Consider the following 12,954-nt stretch of genomic DNA (forward strand, 5'->3'; position numbering starts at 1 on the left):
AGAAACTGAACCACATGTGTGAACACCTAAAGCAATGCCTAAAGCAAAGAATGAATGCTTTTGTGACTGTAAGCTATTCTTATCATCTTTTTTCCACAATGGCAGCATCACCTTATTTGGCATATACGAACAATCCTTTAAGCCTATTTCATAAGCAGTAAAAACAATATGTACATGACCCAAATTCCAGAAATGTCAGAAAAAAAATATTATTTAGCACAGTCAATGTTTATATGGTTGTCAGTAGTGAAAATGTTTATTTTATTCATTCTAATCAACAAAAAAGAAAAGTAAGAAGTTGGACATTTCCGATAACACATGAAGGCTTCAAGACTCAATATTATAGGTTTATAGAAGATGGTAACTTTTGAATTTTATGTTAGCTGATGACATTGTTGAATGTTACTCGAGCTAAATCATCTGCTGAAGTTTACTGGTGGAATAGATATTCATGTACTATATAAATGTGTCTAGATACCACTGGCTGATTGTGCTGTATTAAACTACACATCAGACCTGTACATTGTTCTATAGGCTTTTATTTATTTAAGTCTTTTATATCACTCTGTGTTTTTTCCAACCCGCATAATGAAATAGGTTCAGCTTTAATCAATATTTGATGTCAATTGATTTATTTGGAGAGTAGCCATCTAACAAGTGGGCTAATGTACCACGATGTGCTTATTATCACAATGGTGCAAGACTGTCAGGATTTATTTTAGCACCATAACCAGCTGAGAAGTGTAGGCTCAGCACTTACATAGTGTCTATGACTATTTTTGGTCTTTTCCAGTTTAACCAAGAGTCCCCATAAACTGCATAGCCTTCACTGTGCACAATTTGAACTCAATCAAGGCAATTAGATCCAATAAAGCACCCCAGAACAAAGACCAATAGATGGTTTTCTGTCGTTCGTTTGGTACCATATGAACTCATTATGTAATGCAACGTCCCTGATGTGACTTCTGGCATTTCAGTTCAAGCTTCTGCAAGGGAAAATCAAATCAATCTCCCATTGACTCTGTCAGCATGTGATGGAAAGCTAATTAAAGGCCCTGAGGGACGGCTGGTCATTTTATGAAGCATGTAGTGTGATCGGCGAGATGATCCAGTTGTGCAGTGCCTGAAAGGTTCGGGCAGGGACGAATCAGGATAACAAAATCACGTGCATGTGCTGATTGGTGGATTCACGGCTTGCCTCGTTCCTCCCTGTTCTTTCAATTTAAAACCATGTTTTTTTTTTCATTTTTAAAATCAATTGCTATTGGATTCATAGGGTAAATGTGCAATGTTGTGCAAATATGCTTTTAATGAGATTTGTTGCACATAAAACCAGAAAAGAGACCATGCTAAACAAATCACTGCAGTATTGATGGATTGAGTTTAGGAGGGGGGAGGCCTGATGCAATCGAGTGCAAGGTCTTTCATTTGACATTGAGTGCTCGCAAACGTAAACAACATGGAAAGCTTCAGCACAAACTCGAACGGGAACACAAAGGAAAACAGTGAAATAGAGTTGATATATTTGGCATGCATCATTTTTGTGGCAGGTGCTGGGTCAGTAATAAAAAGCACCTTTTGAAAACTCAGATAAACGCTATGCAGTTAGCTGTAGCTAAGTGAACTGGCTTGACGAATTGACTAGTGGTATAGATTATACATTAGATTAATGGTTAAATAGGCAAATATGCATGCTTAAAGTCCTGTGGTAGTTGTGTTCGTCTTTGGTTTGGCTTGCTTGAAAGCAGCATCGTAATATTTTGTGAGGCAGAATATTGTATATTGTGTATCGACTGCATGAGGGACATTTGGTTGGTTGGCATCGCGGGCAACTTTTTATGTGTGTGGGGGTGCTGTTTTCAGCAATTGCTTGATAAGATCAGCCATGGGGCATTGTCCCGTCAGTTTCTGATCAATTTCTACATCCTGTGAACTCGCTGCATGAAACAACTGTGGGGAACATTCACTGTAGCCGACATTATGCGGAGAGACTGGCTGCGTTTTAATGTGCAAACTCCATGGCTGTAAAATGAGGGAATGATTTTCCTTGTTGGGGGAAACATGCTTGTTTATATACCAAGGAAACTAGAAAGCAAATCCCACTGAAATGTAAGTTCTTTTTAGTCTGTTTTTTGGGGGAGGGTGTATTGATCAGCCTTGTGCAAAATTAAATAGTGTTGTTGTGCATGTGTAGCACACACTTTTTTATTTGCCTAGTAAATGCTAGCAGAATACCTTATATATGATGACATAAATGCGTAAGAATTAACCTAGAATCTAGGCTAATCTCTTATTTTTGTTGCCTTAAATGAAGCACTGACATGTGGCGGTGAAGATGGGGGACTGGAACTTGTTGGGGAGTATTTTAGAGGAGGTTCACATTCACTCCACCATCGTCGGTAAAATCTGGCTGACCATCCTGTTCATTTTCCGGATGTTGGTTCTTGGTGTGGCGGCTGAGGACGTTTGGGTGGACGAGCAAAGCGAGTTTGTCTGCAACACGGATCAGCCTGGATGCAAGAACGTCTGCTATGACCAGGCGTTCCCAATATCGCTCATTCGCTTTTGGGTATTGCAGATCATTTTTGTTTCCTCGCCTTCGCTGGTGTACATGGGACATGCTCTGTACCAGCTAAGGTCTTTAGAGAAAGAACGTCACAGGAGGAAAATCCAGCTGCGAGCAGAGCTGGAAGAGACCGAGCCCCTCTTGGAGGAGCACAGGAAGTTGGAGAAGGAACTGAGGAGGTTGGAGGAGCAGAAGAAGATGAAGAAGGCTCCTCTAAGGGGCTCCTTGCTTCGTACATATATTATTCATATCCTCACCAGATCAGTGGTGGAAGTGGCGTTCATTGTCGGGCAGTATATCTTATATGGCATCGGACTGGATCCTTTGTATAAGTGTGAGAGGGTGCCTTGCCCGAACAGCGTGGACTGTTACGTTTCCAGGCCGACAGAGAAAACCATCTTCATGGTTTTCATGATCGTCATTGCAGGGGTTTCCTTGTTCCTGAACCTTTTGGAAATATCCCACTTGGGGGTGAGAAAGATTAAACAGACTCTGAGCGGACTCCAGTTTGTCGAGGACAACAGTCTTTGCAAACCCAAGCATTCAACAATTCAGCAGCTCTGCGTGATGACGGAGTATTCACCTCACAAAAACCCACAGTTGAAAACTTTTATCCCGCAGGGGCAAACAGACAAACATCTGTTCAGCTCTTCAAGCAACGATATTCTACGGCACAACAGTTTAGCAGCGTCCACCCTACCGGTGTCCTGCATTACCCAGCAGCCTCGCCAAATGCGCCAGCCCAGTCAGGGAATGATTCATGAACTGCACTCCCAGGGGTCCCTGAGGCTCCTGGAGGACCAGGAAAACCAGCATCCAGATAGCAGTAACTGCTCAGAAAGGGACATTAGGCCTTTTAACTCGGGTCACCCGGGTTCTGAGGGCCATACTGAGATACCAGCCTGCCTTCGCAATGCTCTGCACAGGCCCAGCCGCTTGGCGGACCTGGCAGACGACGCTATGGAGTCCTCAGAGAGCGACTTCTGTCCGCCCAACAGGAAAGCCAGTTTCATGGTTCGGATGCCCTCTGAAAGCATGTCCGGCAGTCCGTCCTGTCCGTCCACCAGGAGTTCAGAGTCTGAGCTGGGATCCCTCAACGACCTGCCCATGAACCCACCACCAGGGGCAGGACGACGGATGTCTATGGCAAGTAGATGGAAATGATATACAGCTATATTTATGCATATAAAAGATTTTTTATTTCAAAGCACTTTGACAAACTTGTATATATATTTATTTTAAAACAGAAATGTGTTCTTCAGTCTTCTAGAAATCCCTGCAAAGAACACTGCCAACTACATAAACTAAAATGTATTTATAGATATCAATAATGATAATAATACTATTTAATATATACCTATTTATGGTATATATATATATATATATATATATATATATATATATATATATATATATATATATAATATATATATATATATATATATATATATATAAATATAAAACAAAATAGTTTTGTATGGTTTTGTTTATGTATGTAGCATATATACAAAATAACCATCTAACACACACACACATACATAACTATGTCAAACAGAGCTTTTATTTTTTAAATGCGATTAATTGCGATAAATTTTTGCCCAGCACTAGTATTTACATAATTTAAATTAACATGCAAGTAAACGTGTACACTGCCTATCTTTAATGTCTATATAAATACACGTACAAAAACATACTAAGCTAAAATATTTAAATATATGTGTAATAAATTGTTACTAATATAACAAATATACATAAAAACCTAAATGTATATTTTTAGTATTACTTATGAATATGAAATACTAATGAATTTTGATCATGAATATTTTTATCAGTAATAGCATTGAACTTTTTTTTTTCACTTTTTTCTGGTACTAATGTGTATTTTTTTTTTACAGAGCGTATTCTTGGATATCTCTTCCATCATGAAAAAGTGAAAGAGAAGGGCAGAAGGACAGCAGGAATGTAACAGGCCGTTCATGAGCAGATATGAATGGAGATATCAGTGACAAAGGGTTTAGCTCTGATCTGCTCTGCTTGGAAAGCACTGGTTCAATGCAGCTTTATTGCGGTCTAAGTAGTGCGGTTTTGTACTGTTGATTTGTTTTTTTTTATTATAAGCACCTTAATTTACCAGCAAAGCATGGTGTGCAGCTTTTCCATGTCGAATTATGGAAGCCAAAAGACATCTGTGCACATTTCTAAATGCTTCAGACCTTCAGACAGCTGGCAAACAAAGAGAACATTTTTAAATCATTTAGCTTACATCCATAAAATGTGATGCAAGCTGAGTCAAATTACCAAGAAAATAAAAAAGTTTTCTTATTTCCACAAGTGTTTGTGTTTGAATTGAGAGTGAATGCAAATTTCATAGTCCTCAGAGCAAATGATGCAAAACGCATACAATCTGCATAAAACATGCGTAACAATTTATTTCATATCCTAGTAGACAAATTCAATGCGGACACATTCGAGAATGTAACAAATACAGATCATCAACATTGAGGTCACAAAAGGAAGCAAAAGAATCCCACAAATAACTATAAACAATATATTTACAATACATACAAAATCTACATAAAAGAAACGATTGTAAAAGTCTTTTTAAAAAGGTTGTAAACCAGTTGTGCTACAGACCTTGTCCAAGACGAGAGGTATATCAATATTACAGGTAGATCTGTGAATGTTCAAACTCTCCCTACTGCATGTAAACTGCTAATGAATATTCATATTTGCCCTTATCGCAAGATTCATTTCACAACTGTGGCGCATCACACAACAAAAGGCATGACAGCTTATCCAAATCCTCAAGAGGTTGAGAGAATAAAAAAAGTCTGAATATTTATCCAAAAAGTCCAGAATAATACCAAATAAAACAGACCTTCAGTGGTTCAATCAGAATATAACAGCTACAAAATACTTTTGTGCGCAAATGAAACAAAAATACTGACTTTATTCAACATTGTCTTCTCTTCAGTGTCAGTATATTGCGCACGTTTACATGTCAAACTTTATTTCACATTCGGAGTCTACGTCAATGCATAGTGCTCTGGTAAATGTGAAAATTAAATAAAGTCCTTATTTTTGTTTTATGAGCACACAAAAGGGTTGTTGTAGCCTGATAATGGTCAGATTGAGATCAAATAATTATTCAAAAAATCCAGAATAATACCTCAAAACAGATCATGTGCCTTCAGTGGTTCAATCAGAATATAACAAAGCTGAAACATGAAATAAAACTAACGACTTTATTCAACATTGTCTTCTCTTCAGTGTCAGAATATTGCGCACGTTTACATGTCAAACTTAGTTTCACATTCGGAGTCTACGTAAATGCATTGTGCTCTTGTAAATGTGAATGTGCACCCTATACTGACACTGAGGAGAAGAAACTGTTGAATAAAAAGTTCTTATTTTTGTTTTATGAGCACATAAAAGGGTTACTGTAGCCTGATAATGTTCAGATTGAACAAATAAAGGCAGCATCTGGTCTGTTTAAGGATTTTTATTAGGTATTTTTCCCTATCTTTGAATGTCATTACATTACATTAGCATGTAAACTGCTAATGAATATTCATATTTTCCCTTATCGCAAGATTAATAATCACAACTGTGGCGCACCATATAACAAAAGGCATGACAGCTTATCCAAATACTCAAGAGGTCTAGAGAATAGAAAATTCTGAATATTTATCCAACAACTCCAGAATAATACCTAAAAACATCGTCAAAACAGACCACGTGACTTCAGTGGATCAATCAGAATATAACAAAGCTGAAACATGAAACAAAACTAACGACTTTATTCAACATTGTCTTCTCTTCAGTGTCAGTATATTGCGTATTTTACGTTTACATGTCGCACTTTGTTTCACATTTAGAGTCTAAGTCAATGCATAGTGCTCTCGTAAATGTGAATGTGCGCCCTATACTGACACTGAGTAGAAGAAACTGTTAAATAAAGTCCTTATTATTGTTTTATGAGCACACAGAAGGATTATTGTAGCCTGATGATAATGTTCAGATTGAACAAATGAATCAATGTTTAAGGATTTGGTATTATTCCCTAATGTCATTAGCATTATTCATATTTGCCCTTATCGCAAGATTCATATCACAACTGTGGCGCATCATATAACAAAAGGCATGACAGCTTATCCAAATACTCAAGAGGTCGAGAGAATAAAAAAGTCAGAATATGCACAGATTTCTGAAGAGTTTGTAAACATTCCAAGACATTTTAGAATTCATTACAGTCAGTAATGTGAGAGTCATTGTTTGTGGCACACAAATGAACCAACATGAATATACATTGTAAAAAACAAAAACTAAAATCGGTTCATTAACAATTTCCGGATTTTGTGATTCACGAGTGTTTTTGGTTTATTTACGCCTCTGAATTGCATTATGGGACTTTTATCTCTTCTCTTTTGACTTTTGATGTTGAAAATTCAACTTAGCAGTTTAACACAGTGACTTTTATTGACATTTTAGTCGTAAAACAAAAAAGTACTGGCAGTTTATACACCAACACATATCACTTCCAACTATTCAAAATGTTAATAAAGCATAAATAGCATTCAAAAGGATAAACAATCAGAAAACAATCTATGAATCAAAAAATATGGAAAACTTTCCATGGAAATGGAATATTTTCTTCAGGGTACCATTTTTTTCTTCCTTTTTATGGATTTATTTATCCGAAACAGACTTAAGACCAGAATCCCTAAGGATTTGGTAGAAAAAAATGCTTAAAAATGCTTTAATCAAGACACTGAAGTCATGCAGTTCACATTATTTTGAATTATATAGACTAAATTAATTAAACAATTAAAAGCACTGTGATCCTACAGATGCGAGTGTCAAAACTAAACACAAATAAAACACAGCATTGAGTTTTCCCTAAATGTTGTAACATTAAGGCATGAATTTTCATCCTGTGTCAGTAAATCAAACATCTAAAACTGCTACAAGACAACAAACTGAACTGAGAATGCTTACAGGTGAAACTAGTACAGAAACTTGGAGTGGAGTGTGGTTAAGCGCACAAACATTTTAAAGGGTTCGTTCACACAAAAATGAAAATGATGCTATTAATAACTCACCTTCATTTTGTGCCAAACCCCTGAGACCTTCCTTCGTCTTCAGAACACAAATGAAGATATTTTAGATGAAATCTGAGAGCTCTTTTTTTCTCCATTGACAGCAGCATACAAACACACATCCTCAAAACAGACCATATTACTTCAATGGTTTAATCAAAATATAAATCAAACCACGAAAATACTTTGTGCGCACATAAAACAATAATAATTACTGTATTCAACAGTGTCGTCTCCTCAGTGTCAGTATAAAGCGCACATTCACGCGCGACGCACCTTATTTTACATTCGGAGTCTATGTCAATGCATAGTACTCTCGTAAATTTGAATGTGCGCAATATACTGACACTGAGGAGAAGAAACTATTAAATCAAGTCTGTATTTTTGTTTTATGAGCACACAAATGGGTTATTGTAGCCTGATAATGGTCAGATTGAACAAATGAAGGCAGCATGTGGTCTGGTTAAGGATGTTTTATTGGTATTTTTCTGTATCTTTCAATGTCTCAAAATAATGGCTTCTTCCATAATGTCTTCTCTTCAGTGTCAGTATATTGCGCATGTTTACATGTCATACTTTGTTTCACATTCAGAGTTTACATCAATGCATAGTGGGCTCGTAAATGTGAATGTGCGCAGTATACTGACATTGAGGAACAGAATATGTTAAATAAAGTCCTTACTTTTGTTTATGAGCACACAAACGGGTTATTGTAGCCTAATAATGGTCAGATTGAACAAATGAAGGCAGCATGTGGTCTGTTTAAGGATTTTTTTTTCTGTATCTTTAAATGTCTCAAAATAATGGCTTTGTCTTCATTGTCTTCTCTTCAGTGTCAGTATATTGCGCATACTTACATGTCGCACTTTGTTTCACATTCGGGTCCACATCAATGCATAGAGCTCTCTTAAAATGTTAATGTGCGCAATATGAAAGGCAGCATGTGGTGTGTTTGAGGATGTTTTTTGGTATTTTTACCATATCTTTGAATGTATCAGACCTTTGCCGTCTATGGAGGATGAGGAAGCTCTCAAATTTCACCTAAAATATATAAAGCTGTGTTGAGAAGAAGAGCGAAGGTCTTTTGAATGACATGAGGGTAATTTATAACAAATTAAATTTTTTTGGGTGAACTAACCCTTTAAAAATTCCCCAAAAATAAAAATCCCAAACACAAGAAAGGAAAATAATATTGATCTACTACAATGTTTTTGTAAAAGGAGTAAAAAGATCATGTGCATGATGTCCTGATGGAATCAAATCAGTTGGGAGAGGTCACAATTTGAGCTGCCAACATGAGTGAATTTACTAAAGTTTGCATATCTGATCGACCATTTAACAGTCTAGAAAACTGAGCATGGGAGAGGAAACAAATCTGTGGAAAATTCACTAAATACTTGAGGGGACAATCATATTAGCAGCTAATCGTCAATATTGATGAAACTGCGTTATGATTTATGACTGCTATTTTCTCAGATCAGATGTTCATTTTTCTATGCTGACAAACAGATTGCTCGGCTTCAGGTGAACATCTGTTTCCTTTTCCGTTATTTGTTTTTTTTCTTCTTGATGCACGTAAGGAATGCTTGGAACACACAGTAGATACAAAACACTTTCAGACACTTTCAGTATCACTTTTGCATATGCTGATTGATTTGAAATTTCCTGAGATAAATCTGAGAACCAGATACAAATGCAGAAAATGTTACATGAATTATTTTAGCTTTCTATAAAGCATGTATAGAAGCCTGTTTCTGCCATAGGATTTAAAAAAGAATAAGTAATCGCTATATTTTAGTCTTGGTATTCAGAAATTCAGCGTTTTTATATCAACATTTTTTACTTTTTTTCCTTCAAATTGGTGACGAAATCTCAGAATTGCAAAAACAAGTCTTTTGTGAAAAAATAAGACTTCATTTCTTGCAGTTATAATTGTCTCACAATTCTGATTTATTTCTCAAACTTGCAACCTAGTTTCTCACAGTTGTGAGTTTTTATTCTGTTTTGCAGTTCTGGATTTATATTTTTGCAGTTTTGAGTTTTTGCAATTCTGACTATTTGTTGTAATTCTGACTTTATACTCTTTTTTTTCTAGTTCTTCTCACATTCTAAAGACAAACTTCCAATTGCAAGTTTCTAAGTTTCACAAGTTGAGAAGAATATTTTGAATTAAATATATAGAAAATTGCATGTGTTTCAACTTAAAAATGTGTTGTTTTAACATAAAAATAACAATGGAGGGAAAAAGAACTTATAATTGTGAGTTTACATAAATAATTTTTGTTTTTAGAGTTTGTTGCAGAATTGGGTTATATAAACTCATGTTTAAAGTCCTTTATCCCTCAATCCCTTTTTTTAGTTAAAAATGTGTTTTGTTTTAAAAATGTGTTGTGTTTTAAGTTAAAACACAACCCAATAACCCAACAACCAAACAAACTCTAAAACTTTTTGTGTTTTAGCTTAAAATGTGCTTGGACAAAAAATGTGTTGGTTTTAACTAATGTGTTAAAATGTGTTGTGTTTTAACTAAACAAATGATGGAGGGAAAAAGGACTTCCAGTTGTGAGTCCTAACCTAACCCTAACAAAATCCTAAATATAATAGAAAATTGCCTGTGTTTTAACTTAAAAATGTGTTTTGTTTTGAAAAATGTGTTGTGTTTGAACTTAAAAAAATGGTGAAGGGAAAAAGGACTTACAATTGAGAGTTTATATAAGCCAATTCTGCAACAAACTCAATAAAAAAACGGCCTGTGTTTTAACTTAAAAATGTGTTTTGTTTTAACAAAAAAAAGAATGGAGGCAAAAAAGGACTTACAATTGTGAGTTTACATAAGTGAATTCTGCAACAAACTTAAAAAATAGAAAATTGCTTGTGTTTTAACAAAAAAATGTGTTGTTATAACTTAAAGGAATGGAGGGTTTACATAAGCAATTTAAAAAAATTGTCTTTAGAGTTTGTTGCTGAATTTGGTTATATAAACTCATGATTGTAAGTCGTTTTTCACTCCATTGTTTTTTTTTTTTAAACAACATTTTTAAAAACAAAGCGCATTTTTTAAGTTAAAGTTTGTTAAGATTGCTTAAAAGAATGTGTTTTGTCTTAACTTTAAAAAACAATGGAGAGAAAAAGGACTTGCAATTATGAGTTTAGATAAACCATTTCTGCAACAAACTCTAAAAAGAAAAATATAGAAAATTGCTTGCATTTTTTGTTTTGTGTAATTGGGATTTTATATAAGCCAATTCAGCAACAAACAAACAAAAAAACAGAAAATTGCTTGTGTTTTAACTTAAAAATATGTTTGGTCAAAAAATGTGTTGTGTTTCAACAAAAAAAAATTATGGAGGAAAAAAAGTACTTACAATTGGGATTTTATATAAGCCAATTTTGCAACAAACTAAAAAAAACTAAAAATTGCTTGTGTTTTAACTTATAATTGTGTTTTAACTTAATAAAAAAAAGGTGGAGTGAAATACAGTATAAAGTGACAATTGTGAGTGTTTAACTTGATTCTACAACAAACTAAAAAAAAAAATAATTGAAAAAAATAGAAAATTGCTTGTTTTTTTTACGTAAAAATGTGCTTTGTTTTTTAAAATGTGTTGCGTTTAACTAAAAAAAGGAATGGAGGGATAAAGGATTTACAATTGTGAGTTTATATAACCCAAATCTGCAACAAATTAAAAAAGAAAACGTGTTGTTTTAACTTAAACTAAATGATGTAGGGAAAAAGAACTTACAATTGTGTTTATATAAGCCAATTCTGCAACAAAAATAAATAAATAATTGAAAATGGCCTGTGTTTAACTTTAAAATGTGCTTTGTGTTAACTATAAAAAACCCAAAACTCAAACGAAAATAGAAAATTGCTTGTTTTAACTTACAAATGCGTTTTATTTTTCAAAATTGCTAATGTTTTAACTTAAAAATGTGCTTTGTTTTTTTTTAATTTGTTGCGTTTTAACTTTCAAAAAAGATGGAAGGAAAAGGGATTGACAATTGTGAGTCTATATAACCCAATTTTGCTACAAACTCTTAACTGTAATGTAAAAAAGTCAGAATTATGAAATTAAAAAGTTGCAATTACCTTTTAATTTCTTTTAAAAATTCCATAGCATCAAGCAAGCCTCCATACCGTATGTATGAGAACATATCCATATGCAGCACACAAATACAAAAACACCTCGAGTGATTCAGAATGACCCAGAACAGTCAAACAAAACGTAACACTTCCAAAAAAAATAACACAAAAAATATCGAACCAATATTCACATTAAACGTTCCAAATGCAGTTTACCAGACTCAGTTCCTCTCAGGCAGCTCTCCGGTCGTACACTTCTCTTTCATTTCCTGGCAGAAATCAATGGTGACACTGGCGCTGCCCGTCTGTGAGGGATCAGACCTGACGGAGGCGGTGTTTTCCTGGGACGGCACTGTGTCTCTGTTTGCTCTTAGGTGTAAATGTGGCGGTTGGGTTGGGTTCTGGAAGTCTGATATGTCTTTACTGTTAGGAATGAGGGAGATTTGAAGCTCTGTACCTGACAAAACTGGGTCTGTGTGTGGATTATACTGTGATCGAGGAGTGCGCTGTTCCTCTTTGCAGACCTCCTTAGACAAAAACGAGAAGTTTTCCCAAAGCTCCCCCATACAGGTTTTCAGCTGACTGCGTTCAGTTAAGAGCTTCTGTCTCTCGCAGACCTAACACAGGAGAAACACGTTGAATTATTAGCCCCCCTGTATATTTTATCCCCCAATTTCTGTTTAACAGAAAAAAGTTTTTTATTTTTCCAACACATTTAATTTAGAACAACATGGTGGCTCAGTGGTTAGCATTGTCGCCTCACAGCAAGAAGGTCGCTGGTTCGAGTCCAGCTGTGTCTGTTGGCATTTTTAAATGGTCCATTCTGTTGCTTAGAAACATGTCCTGTCAATCATCTTGTTGAATCTTCCACATTACTTGTATAATAATTTCCAAGCATATTGGAAATGAAATCTATTCTCGTGTGTGCGTAATAGTGCATTTCTAAAGTTAATTACCAAAGGCATCTTTATACATGTTGTTGCAGATTAAATATGTCTCAGATATAACATCAAATAAATATTTTTCAATGCCACAATATTGACCTAAGTTGCGAGAAAGATTACTTTAGCAGGTATAAAACTAAAAAAGAAGTTTGCTTTATTGTATGTACATGTTCAGAGTACATTAATAATTTTTGAAACACTTTTCACCCATGATTATAGGTCATGTATGGTAAATATTAGTCGTTAGCATGTAAAATTGTA

General features: G+C 35.0%; 2 protein-coding genes across 3 annotated transcripts in view; one reads left to right on the top strand and one right to left on the bottom strand.

Annotated features, from left to right (window-relative positions):
- Positions 1–2,335: 2,335 nt before the first annotated feature.
- gja10a (gap junction protein alpha 10 a) lies at positions 2,336–3,730 on the top strand. Its single transcript, XM_056476909.1, has one exon. The coding sequence runs from the start codon at positions 2,336–2,338 to the stop codon at positions 3,728–3,730; it is 1,395 nt and encodes a 464-aa protein (XP_056332884.1).
- A 7,959-nt stretch (positions 3,731–11,689) lies between these two features.
- The window catches only part of bach2a (BTB and CNC homology 1, basic leucine zipper transcription factor 2a), a 57,918-nt gene continuing 56,653 nt past the window's right edge, over positions 11,690–12,954 (bottom strand). For both annotated transcript variants that reach the window (XM_056476907.1, XM_056476908.1), the window contains one exon: positions 11,690–12,366. In XM_056476907.1, coding sequence (XP_056332882.1) covers positions 11,971–12,366 — 396 coding nt within the window. In that variant the 3' untranslated portion in view covers positions 11,690–11,970. The remainder of the gene's footprint in view (positions 12,367–12,954) is intronic.

Source organism: Danio aesculapii, chromosome 17, assembly GCF_903798145.1.
Source record: "Danio aesculapii chromosome 17, fDanAes4.1, whole genome shotgun sequence".
NCBI classification, from domain to species: Eukaryota; Metazoa; Chordata; class Actinopteri; order Cypriniformes; family Danionidae; genus Danio; species Danio aesculapii.